Raw genomic sequence first — 12,451 nt, 5'->3', positions numbered from 1 at the left:
CTGAACAGTGTCCATTTGTATTCTGATGGTTATTTAAGGGAACAGTGCACAAACCCATGTTGTCATAATTTGTCCTTACATAAAAAACATTGTTTCTTTGTTGTTTCATTGGTTTAAAAAGGTGATGTCACCCTCATTACCCCATGCTGTATTTCATTCGAAATGTACAGTGTAACAGATTTTGTAATGTACAGAGTGAAACTGCATGTAGCTTAACTAATCTGTTTTGTCTTGGTGTATGCAGTTTCATGAGCAGAAACTTTATTAAATTCTTTTTTTTTTTCAGCAGTGAGCGAGCAATGAATCAATTTGCATTTGATAAGTAGGCCTAGCCTACAAATGTTTTGTGTGCATGTGGTTCACAGTCTACATACATATACACATACACTAGATAGGCCAACGCAAAATAATTCAGAAGTATATGCAGAGGTTGCACAGAAACCACCTCTCAAAAACACTGATATCCCTTTGACTATTTTGAAGCCATTTTAGCTGGATTCAAGTGTGTGTGTGATAAGAGTAAATATATATTTCCCCATACCACTTCATAGGTACTTTTTGGTATTGTTTTACACAGAAAACACGTGGTTTACACATTAGTGTGTAACATTTTAAATTAATTTCACCTACATTAATGAGGACACTAGGGAAGAGCATAGGAGCACATTCACAGGCCGGACTAGTAGGCCTATTAGTCCCACTAGGTGGCGATAAATTACCACCAGGACTTGGTCTGCCGGACCTATGGCAAGGACAATCGCGAAAATGGCGTTTTGCCCAGTTGAAAAGACAAGCTTTGATGGCATTGATAGCTTTGTCACAACTTCGTAGGCCTACGAAGTCTGCATGATCAAATGCGATCTTCAACCAGCCTATGTGGTCTAAAAAGTAGGCTACGCAGACTAAAGTCTAAGGGTTAGCCTACACAGTTCGCCTCAACTTAAGAATTGTATTTATCAGAGCACTTTTTAAAAAATAAATGTAGCCAGCAGCCTGCATGTTTCTACTGGGGAAATTATGTCACGGCTGAGTTTCGTGCGGTTCCGTGCCTGTGGCGACCTAGTTGCTGAAAAATATCGAATCTGGTGCCTGCGAATAACAGATATTTTACCGCCAGTAGTCTCCGGTGCTGTACGGAAGATGAAGTTTTACATCATGAATGTGCAGACGTTATGAAGTAAAAAGACTACATTTCCCGTCGTCAACGGCAGCGTCGATCGCGGCACCATTTTGGTGTCATCTCATGAATATGTAGCTTTTTTTTATTTGCGTAAGAGGTCGGGCGACGTTCATTTTGTATTCTCACGTCGCTACTATTTCATGCGTAATGAGGTTCGCTCCGCCCGCCCCTAGATTACACTCCTACTTGAGTTTCCTTGTGGCGATAGTCTCCATGATTTGACATCGGGTGGTTGGGATAAGATCTCGACAAGAGAAGATAGACAACTGGATGTATGGCGGTATAATTTCGCCATTAAGGCTGCGGACGCAAATGGTGTTCATTTTAGCCATAAATCACATGGACTAGGGGGTCTTTTTCTAAGTACGTATCAGCGGTTTACTTTGTAGCTACTTGCGGAAGATGGAAAGTGCGCGGACTGTTGTGTCGGCCGTCAGGCTGGCAGAGGGCAGCTCCATGGCGGTAGGCGCAGCGAAATCCAGCTTGGACGCGGGTGGTGCGAAGTTAAAGAAACCAACTGGACTGGCTACCGCTCTCAGATCGGTTGTGGATGATGGCGGTGGAGGTGAGTCCAAGACGGAGAACGGGGGACAGCTGGGTGCCCCTCGCGTGGATGTAACGTTACGCAAAGGGAGTAAACAACCGCAGGCAGCTGCAGAGACAATCGTCGCGAATAAAACTACTGTCAGAACTTCAAAAAATGGCCGCGGTTTAACCAGCAATTCGAATTCGTTGCTTTTAAAAAGGAGACGACTGAAGAGGAATCTCTCCGCTGCAGCAGCCACCGCTGCCACCTCAGCTGTCTCTGCTGGGGGTGGAAAGATGAACTCAGCCTCATCTTCGTCGTCTTTGCACACACGAAGCCTTGATAGGAAGACTTTGCTTCGGCACCGACAGAACATGCAGTTGCAGCCATCAGATAGACAGTGGGTGCGCGCGGATTTACACAGGGGATCCATACATGTCCACGACAAACTCACGCCCTCATATCCTAGGCCGGTGTTGTGTACACTGGAAACTACGGCCGGTGAAATAGCTAGTCGGCTAAGTCAACTAAGTAGTAAGTCAGGATCTGTTGTACGTCTGGTAGGTAAAATCTATCCAACGACTGATCTGAATGGCAATTGTAATGGCAAGTATAACTTTAACCACCCGCTGTGTAAACATAATGAAAATGTAAGCTCGGGGTACAGCCATTTGAGTCCCCCCAGACGCTCCGAATACAGAGGCCGGCAGACAGACCAGCCAGGTGACCGATTGAGACTCCTGCTCTTAGACAAGGATGATGATGGGCACAGACCTGAATTTGATATCAGTTTGTACTCGTCTGATACCCAGTCAGACGACAATATCCTACACCACTCCTTGTGCGATTTTAATTCTAATATAAATGCGGACACGCCGAATGATGACGATTCAGAGAGGAGATTCAATGGGAATGACATCTGTGGGAGAAACTCTGGTTCAGACGTCGAGAGCAGCGCGTTCGACGACCTTAGTTCTGGGGCCCGACTTAGCGAGCATCGGGACTCCCTTAGCGATGACATGATCTTGGGCACGGATGCATCTGCTCTGAGCCCCACGTTTGACAGTGCCACAGAGGGCCTCGACACATATGGCAGTTCGTCTGATGAATTGGAGCATGACTGCCCTTCGTCAATCACAGCCACTGACACGTGCCCTCAAGATCTTAGCAAATACCCAAATGGTAAAAACAACAGTGGCAGCAGTGGGATATTTGGCGAGCACTTAAACGACAGGTCAGGAGATACTGAGACCGACAGCAGGCTCGAACCACAATTTCTGGGCTGTATGCCACAAAGCAGTAGCTCCAGTTCTTTGTCCAGGGCCTGTTCTACAGGTAATACAACCGACACACAAGACCCCGACAGCCACCCTGGCAGTGAGGAAACTGGGTCGGCGGCAGACGATGATGCCACCCCGGCACTTTATGTTCAGCTGCACGGCGAGGCTGCCAGGAGACTGGGCCGAGACGAGAGGCCTTTGCAAATCCAGAACGACTTTCTCTTCAAGTTGGGATTTAAGGACCCGTGGCGAGTGCAAGAGGAAGGCATGAACACCGAATTGGGCTCCTTGCTACGGTTTTACGCAGGTAACAACTTCCTTAAACGTTCTGTACTGAGCAGAAGTTCTTTAACATGAGGTTGTAACAGTCACGTGAGTGTCTCACACGCCCCTGTTTGAGCGGGCTGTCAGTGGATAGTAGCAAGCTGTGTGCGGTTAGCAAGCTTGCATGGGGGTTTTTCATGAGTAGTCTGTGTGATAATTCAAACATTGCTTGCCAAATTGTTGGGTTTTAATGGTTGCACATAGAACAGACAAAACTGGTACCAAAAAAGGAATCTTCCCTCTTAGGTGCTTGTGACTTATTTCTCACTGTTCCTGGTGGCCACAGACATTGCTTGATATTGGAGGTGTAGTCCCATCAGCTGGGTTTTGCAGAGTGGTTCTAGCTCTGTTGTTTACACAGCTGATGGTGTACATTAGCGTAGAAGCCTCACTATCCATGGCTATTAGTTCACCTTTGTCTGCAAAGATAAGCTTGTATACCATGAACCTCTGCTGACAAATGCTGGACAAATACCATTACATTAAGTATCAACCCTGTATCCCTTAGCCCATACTTTTGAAATGGGGACACACTGATTATGCTTTTCACATGCCAGCAGATTCCACAGACTACGTCTTGGAAATGTTAGTCTGTGTTAGTCATAAAAATGGCTGTAGTTACGCTGTGCATGTTAATAATATTTATTAAGTAAAGTGGAGAGATGTGAAAATTCTTCCTTCCCTCCGTAATGCTTGGCCTAGACTTGGTGGCATTGGTATCACCGTTGTGCTACTAGCACATGGACTTACAGTCCAGGCACTGGCTTGTAACGTGAGCACCGGCCTTTCACACCTTCATTGTGGCATGGTTAGAGTTCCCAGGCAAGGCCTGCCATGCAAAGCAAAGGCCAGGGCAGTGCTTGAAGGCATGGTCTTCCTCCCTGAAGGCCGCTGCCAGGATACAAGATGAGGGCCTGCCCATGATATCCTCTCTCTCTCTCTTCCCTCCCTCCCTCTCCTGTGAATGCCTTACTTCTTTTCTGTACGTGCCGCTGTTGTGAGTAATAAAACATGGCAGCGCACTCTGCTCCCACGGACGCACATGACACAGCCACAATGGCCGGCGTGGCCAACTTATGGCATTTGGACGCAGGCCTTTTTCCGGCTCCTGCTTCATTACCATCAGAATGAAAAGGGGGCCTGAATGCACTGCTGGAGGAGAGGGTGGGGTTGGTGGTGGGCTTCAACGAGAGTGAGAGAAAGAGAGAGAGAGATGGAGAGAAAGTAGGGTGAGCTGAGTGCAGTGCAGGGCCGAGTGAATTCTGGTCATTGAGATGCCGCTGGGCTGCTGGCGTGCTCCTCCTGTCCTCCCTCTTCTGCGCTGTCTCACGGAATGGCCCCTGCCAGAGCCCATTTGCCAAGGGCCAGGGAGAGAGAGAGAGAGAGAGAGAGGGATGGAGAGAGAGGGAGAGTGGGATGGAGAGAGAGTGAGAGAGTGAGTGAGTGAGAGGCAGCAGGAAGCCCTTTCATTCACTCAGCTGAGGGAGAGCAACATGTCCTGAATACCAACAGGGCAAGCTTTAGAAAAAGAAAGAGAGGAGGGCCTTTCTGCTTGGCCAGTTGTAGTTCATCGCTCTGAACATTCAATCTGCCAATCTGGGTTGGGTGGGAGTCGTTGGGCAGTGTTAAGTAACAGAGGACAGCATCCGAATGTGTGTGCAGGGAAGCCTCGTGTCTGGGTGTGGCTGCTGCTTATGTGGTTCTTCGATGAGATGGGGGAGAGCTCTGACCAGAAGAAGACCTATGGAATGTCCTCTCCGAGAGGCCCTTACTTCTAGCTGCATTTCTGTTTACGGTTGACTTGAATGGGGGAGTGCAACTGGTATGTTGCATGACTCTCAGTTCACAATCTTCAGTGGTGCGTGTATGTGTGAGCCTCTGTTTGTGTGTGTGTATGTATGTGTGTGTGTGGGTGGAGGCTTTATCAAGTGAGTCAGCGTGTGTGTGTGTGTGTTATGTCCATCCTGGGCTTTACTCAGCTTTTTCCTCATGCCATGTGACTGTGATTAACTCGAGTCACCTGAGCCCTCTACCAAACTGCCTCATGTTCACTCTCATTCACTCACTCCATTTCGTTCTCCTTTCTTCACTCACTCACTCACTAGTCCCTCAGTTAGCAGAAAAGAAAGTCCCTCCCTCCCTCTCAGTCGCTTGGTGTCCCTGTCTCTCCGGAAGCTTCTTTGCCGCACCCCTCCCCCCGATCTGCAGGCATGAGAGGAATGTACTCCAGCTCCTCTAGAATGTCAGGCATGCCTGGCTTGGGGAAGCAGTGGGGTTTTGGGGTGGGGGGGGGGGGGGGTTAGAGGGGGATACCAACACTGAGCAGTCACTTCATGACTGGCAGCCACTGGGAGGAGGTGTGTGTGAGTGTGTGTAGAGGAGTGTTACTGTCCCTCCCTATCTGAGTAGGTCAGAGCACAGCTGCCTAATGCATAGTAGGCTGTGACACTGAAGGCCTCGCTGCATGTCTGCCTGATGTGTCGAGAGAGAGAAAGAGATATGTTTGAGACAGGAAGTGTGCCGTAGCCTATCTAATCTTCTGTAGGCCTCCCAAAGGCCGTAGCCCTGGCTTGTTTGGCCTCTCTCTCTCTCTCCTCCTTTCTCTTCTCTCTCTCTCTCTCTTCTCTCTTCCTCTCTCTCTCTCTCTCCCCCCCCCTACCCACCCCAAGAAACGGCCATTAAAAGTTTGTTCCTTAAAAAGTCAGATTGACTGCTCAGCCGGTGCAGACTGTCTGCATCACACAACCAGGCCATTGCCCTTAATTATTTACTCTTATTGCACACAGCAGATTTCAGAGTCATACTCCTAAGGCGTCATGTTGTAAAAAAATGTGGCTTTTCTCTAACATTAGTAGTTTGACATCATGATATTTAAATAATGTTGAATGTGTAATATGCAATATCTGCCAGTCAGTTCTGCTGTCCAGAGATTTGAAAACAAACGTGCCTCTTCTCTGCCGCCTCTCCTTCCTTTAGCCATGTAAAGCCCTCATCTATCATGCACATGTGTTTGATTCGCAACCTGCACTCCCAGTTCCTGAGCTGTTGTCATGTCTTGATTGGTTTAAGGCTCCCTGTGGATTTTCAGGAAGGAGTTTCTCTAGCTGTTTTTAGATAGAGATCACCCAAAATTCACGGGGGGAAGAGATGTCTTTATGCCGCATTATCCGTCTAAAAAGGAGGTGAAAAAATTGCCGCCTTGGTGTGAGTGTTCACATACAAACCGGCATGTTGAGGAGTCAGAAGGCAGGACCCAAATGAAGCGTGACATGTAACTTTGGGCGTGAACTGTAATGCATGGGAACAAACGATGCCCCTGTTATAAACTGTGCATGATTTTCAAACAACGATAGCTTTGACATGCATGTGAAGTGTGGAGGTTTTTTGTGCCATTATAACTTAACATACTAATGGGTGTTAAGATGTTAATATGTTGCTTTTAAAAGTATAAATCATGAGCACAGTCCAGCATAGAACGCAAACCTGCAGTGCTAATGCTTGGAATTCTGCAAGAGTATGAGAGTATTACTTCAAAGCTATCTGTTGTCAGATATGTCATACGTCCCACTTGTTTTAGCTTGTTAGTTTGGCTGTACACAATGCATGTGTATTTGGGCTTAACAGCACAGAACAGGTGAAAATGTGAGGGGTAACGTGATAATGTAAAATCTTGCTAGGACAGATGCTCATGGTAGTTCATGCTTTTTTATCGCTAGATTTTAGGATATATGGCACCCGATTGCATTCAACTCTAGAAGACGGTAAATGACTGGAAGCTTTGTGTATTTAAAAATTGTCGTAGTGTGCTGTCTCTGATATGGGCTCTGTGCACTAGCTAACTTAAAGTCGGCAAGATAGTTTTCTGTTCGCTGACATCGCAGTCATCAAGCACCTGAAGAGGAGTGCTTCACCAAAACGTGTGCTCACCGAAAATCTTTCCCTCCTTATTTGATGCAGCCACTGCTCATAGGTTGGCGTTTTTAGAAAAAGGTGGCATCTAAAATCGCTTTTATAACAGCCATGTCAACAAGCAGGAAACTGGTTTGCCAACTTCAATTAAGCTCATGCACAGAGCCCATTGCTGCTTTTGATCAGTCAGATATATATTATACATATATTATACATGTATTATATATATATTACATGTCAAATTTCAACCAAGCAAATAAACAAAAAAGGTTGAAGGGTATTCTATAGGCTAAAGGCTACTTCCACATGCACTCCTGGTAAAGTTGGAGTGCTGGGTGCCAGCGGTTTGAACTTGCCTTCCTCGGTCCATTTGACACGTGACAATAGACACACCTTCTCCTATCCGTTACCAAAGGCTTGTACTAGCATGACATGGGCAGCCTCTGACCCTGAGGCCACACCCCAGTCAGTCCTACAGTCCTATCTGCCAGAAGCCAGCTGGGTGGGGGGGGTCACGCCACGAGCATGTCCAGTCAGCTGAGAGGAAGACCAGACACCTAGGAGCCGAGCTGCCCTCTCCACGTGTCAGTCCCACCTCTGGCTCTGCTAACCCCGCGTCCCAGTCCCGCTGCGTCAGGGGGTGTTACCCAAGGACGTTACTTCGCTCAAGTGGAACTGATGGCCGCGCTGATGGTTAACCAAATGTTAAGTCCGAGATGTCCGAGACGCCAGCACGGTCAACCCTGTGGGCTTCATGATGTAATTCTTGATTTTTGTGTTGGCCATGATTTGGATTATGTTGCACCCTGTAACTAAAAAATGCCACGGTTATTATTTTTGCATGGTCACATGGCACTAGCTAGGCTAGATCTCTGACACCACATCTCTGCATGCACAAATTGAGCCACATGCACACATCTGATTGCTCCCTGAATAAACTTTGTTTATGTCACTTTGTTAAAAAGCTGGCAGTAGGAGATGTACTTGCAGGGCTTGTGGCACCCTTGCACTCTCATGCTGGTGATTTCAGCTGAGATGGAATGAAGAGAGATAGGGAAAGAGAGAGAGAGAGAGAAAAGGTGCTTGCCGAAAGACCAAGCCTTTTAAAGCTCCATAATGAAGCCTTGCCATGTCTGAGGAAGTCACGACGACATCTATTATGCACGTATCAGCCTTTCTCACTCGCTCGTTTGCTCTCTCTCTCTCTCTCTCTCTCTCTCTCTCTCTCTCTCTCTCCATTCGCTCTCTCTGTCTCATGTTTGTTCTCTCCCTCGCTCTTGTCCTCCTCACCTCCTTCTCTCCAGACTCGCCACCACAGATGGGTCACACATCCACACATAGCATCTTCGGCCTTCTCCAAGCCTGCTCCGTGGCGCCGGGCCAACATTTGTTTATCTGGATGTGTGCGTCTGATGCCATGTGCACACTACATGCATTACAGTGCTTTTTAACCTTTTACTGATGGTTGTCCTGGCAACAGGTGTCAGGCAGCCATCCTCTTTTGCGCTTTAACAGCAGTCATTTGTCCAGACATTCTATTTGTGTGTGTGTGTGTGTGTGTGTGTGTGATGGAGACGAGGTGTCTCAGTATGGATAATTATAATTCTTGGTAGAAACAGTAATACAGGTGCAGGTGTGGTGTCATCTGAAGCTTAGCCTCCTGTAGACATGACTAGTAAGGCTGCTATCCTTTTCTGTCTCTCTCTCTCTCTCTCTCTCTCTCTCTCTCTCTCTCTCTCTCTCTCCCTCTCTCTCTCTCTCTCTCTCTCTCTCTCTCTCACACTGTGTAGCAAGTGTATCCACTGGCGAATGCCAACATCTTTTTCCTGAACTGCCACTTTGAGACCCATTATGTAATTGTCTAATCTGATTTGACACTGTGTGTGTGTGTGTGTGTGTGTGTGTGTGTAAAAACAAGGCAAGGTGGCGGGGGAGTGGGGTGTGACTGGAAGAGAGAGGAGAGGAAGGGGTGGTGGTAGTTGGTGGTGGGGATGAAGGATGGGATGTCTCCGCTTTGAGGAAAAACATGCAGTTATGTAAGTGTGTGTGTGTGTGTGTTTGGTGTGAATGAGGGCTTGAGGAGGTGGGACTTCGGAGTTCTCAGTCAATTTCTGTCTGGCTGAACGGAGGGAGAGAGATTCAAGTGGTCTGTGAATGACTTCTAAAACCACTTGGACCGTCTTTTTTTTCATATGTCTGTTTATTATGGAGCGTTGTGGTGGGCAGTGTTTGTGAAGTGCTTGTTTTGTGTTATGTGTTATATGTGTTTGTGTGTGTGTGTGTGTGGCTGGGGAGGGGCCGCTTTCACTGTGTGGTGTGGGAGAGTGCAATGCAAAGTGACTTGCAATTTCCAAATGTATGATAACATGAAAATATATACATCACTTATAATAGTTATACTGAATTAGCCTGCTTTCTGTTCTCGCTGTGCGGTTGCTGTCCTTAATTAGGCATAGGTATTCTGATAGTAGGCCTCTGTCATTAATCAGGTAACCCCCCTGTGTGGAAATAGGTCTAGACTAGACATCATGGGCGCTATTATTCAGGCAATTAGTCAGAAAGTGGAGCTTCCCTCTCTTGTTCTGTAAAATGACAGTCAGACTTGTTAAGCTCTAACTCTGGAGTCAGGACTAGTGAGAGAGTGATTGGGAAAATGCTGGCTTCTGAGGCATCCTCATCCTTCGTGGAGTCTCTCTTTGCTTCCTCTCTTCAAGCTGTAGTCTGTTCAGCTACGTCTTGGGAGTTTATTTGGTCAGTCTCATCTCAAGGAAAAGGAACAGGTCTGCGTACATAAGTGGGGCTACTTCAAGAATCTCATTTCCTAAAGGAAGAAAAAGAGTGCTGCACTGGATCTGGGTGACTAAGAATTATGGAGAATTATGGAAAACTATTTCAGTTAAGTTTGGATTAATTGCAGCGACCAGTCACTTTAAGATGTCCGGTAATGATGTAGAAAAGGTTCCATTGTCCGGGTTGCCATGGCAATGATTGGACATGACGGACATCATGAAAAAGTAAAATCTGATAACATGGCTATGTTTGGGGAGTAAGAAGAGCTTTTTGAATGGTTTATTTTCGATTGAAGTCTGACAAAAAGAGAAAGAGGTATGCTCATTTTTTTGTAAGTAGTTGGTCCCAGAATGCTCAAGGAATTCTAACAGAATCAGATCGATCACCTTCTCTCTTACGTAACCTGAAAAGAGGGAATGGCCACTTCTCCATTGTCCAGCCAAAGCTGGTTGAATTAAGGTGTATGGAGGCTAATCCCTTCTCCATGATCACTTCTGGTCCTTAATCATGTCTTTGCGACCCGGGGCTTCCTCTGGGCTATTGTCTCTGGGTTTCTGGCCCCAGCGTTATCCCTGGCAAACCTGTGCTTAGTGGTGCTTGAGGCGGTGTCAAGGTAGAGGGCTGGATTAACTGAGTCAGGCAAAGGCGATTCCGTGCCAAATCAAGTCAGATAACTAAAATAATCACTGACGTTATGTCAAAGCCTGCATTGCTAATGAGAGACAGTGACAATGACAGTGTTGAAGTTAGTTGAGGGATTGTTGGGGGAAGTTCCATCCAAGTGCAGGGCCCGGCCTGGCCAGTTGCTCTCACCGTTGCTCTGCCGTCACTCCTGGCTCCTCTGAGCGGCCTCACAAAACTTCTTTCGTGTTTGCTTTAGTTCTTGTCATTTTATCTCCCTTGCTCTCCCTTACTCTGTCTGCCTCTTTCCTGTGCTCTCTCTCTCTCTCTCTCTCTCTCTCTCTCTCTATCTCTCTCTCTCTCTCCTCCCTCTGAAGCTGATGTGTGTGGTTTATTTTCATCACGCCATATCTCTCACGATCGTTAAACAGTCACCTTGATTATTTTGCACCTGGAAATCAAACAAGCCCCTCTGCTGCAGTGCAGTAGACTGTCGTGTCGGCGTAATATTTAATCATATTTAAATATGTTTTGCTTTGGTTTGGTCTCTGGGCCGCAGAGGGGGGTGGGGGGGGCACTCCACTCCGGAGAGTTGAGAGGCCTGCTGATAAAAAAAAAAAGTCCATTCCTCAGGTTCCTCTCCATACTTGGCACACACCTAAACAGAGGTGAACGGCTTTTGATCTGTGCAGTGCAGTTTTGCAGTGAATAGCAGTGTTGTTTTTTTTTTCGGGGAAGGGGGCTGTCATTTTCTTCCAAGCTAGTTAGTTAGTGGGTTGTGGGGGTGAGGGGTGGTGATGGTTGGTGGGGGGGAATCAGCAGTCTCTTTCCCTGTCAGAGCACAAGGGGGAGATAGGCATAGCTGTCTATTCCCAGCAAAAAGAAACCAAAATAGCTTGAACAGTAAGACTGTAAACCTGATCTGAGCTGAGTGTGGTATCTCTTCCCCGCCCCCTCCCTGGCTGATAAAAGCCTGCAGTTCCCAGTATCCAGTCATGACTGATATGGAATCAGCTCTGAAGTTTTTAAAGTGTCATCCGAACGTCTCTTCCAAAGCCTATTTGCAATGGAGTGGCAGCGAAGGGGTCTAAATCCTTCCCTCCTCTCCCCTCCTCTCCTTTCCTCTCCTCTCCTCTCCCCTCCTCTCCACTGTCCATGCCATCGTGCAGGCCGACAGAAAGGAAAGATTAGGCCCAGAACAGTGGGGCGCTCGGCTCACACTGCCCAGCTTTGATCAACAGCGGCCTGCCTAATGCCCTCCAACATCTGCAACTTTAAGCATTAAAGCCGTCCAAATTTTCTGATTGGAAGCGACGCTGCTGGATTTCGGAAAATGATGTTTTGGGCAGATTTTTGTATTTTGTGCCTGCGTGCGTGCGTGCGTGCAGAGGCCCAGCTCTTTTCCTTGTGCGCTTGGGACAGCAGTGCACATGTGTGAGTGTGTGTGTTTGCTTCATTTCAAATGTTCAATCATTTGGATGAACAGAGGCAGAATTGGCAATCATGGGTGAAGCGGCTTAACAAGCATTAATGTAGTAAGCGTGATCATCATTCGCCTGCTGCCTGCAACACTTGAGGTTGTTGTGGTGAAATGTGCTCTTGTAGTTCCTGCTACTGTGCTGGACTCTCCTGGGCCCGACTGGGCTTGCTGTTTGTTTGTTTGTTTATTTATTTATTTATTTATTTATTTATTTGTGTGTGTGTGTGTTGGCACACAGCTGATAAACAGCCCTTCGGGTCTCATTGATCCAGTGCCACCGCCCATGCCTATGAGCCCGCACCATTAGCCATATCAAAGGAGCTATCAAAGTTTACCTCTAA

The 12,451-nt window shown here is 47.1% G+C and overlaps 1 protein-coding gene across 1 annotated transcript in view; it reads left to right on the top strand.

The window, feature by feature from the left end:
- Window positions 1-1,339: 1,339 nt before the first annotated feature.
- Window positions 1,340-12,451, top strand: part of LOC121706973 (PH domain leucine-rich repeat-containing protein phosphatase 1-like) — a 54,619-nt gene continuing 43,507 nt past the window's right edge. Inside the window, 1 exon segment of the mRNA XM_042089191.1 lies at window positions 1,340-3,293. Within this exon segment, the coding sequence (XP_041945125.1) occupies window positions 1,583-3,293 (1,711 nt within the window). The 5' untranslated portion in view covers window positions 1,340-1,582.

Source organism: Alosa sapidissima, chromosome 1, assembly GCF_018492685.1.
Source record: "Alosa sapidissima isolate fAloSap1 chromosome 1, fAloSap1.pri, whole genome shotgun sequence".
NCBI lineage: Eukaryota > Metazoa > Chordata > Actinopteri > Clupeiformes > Clupeidae > Alosa > Alosa sapidissima.
Note: the sequence above shows the minus strand (reverse complement) of the source record. Positions and strands in the feature narration are given on the sequence as shown.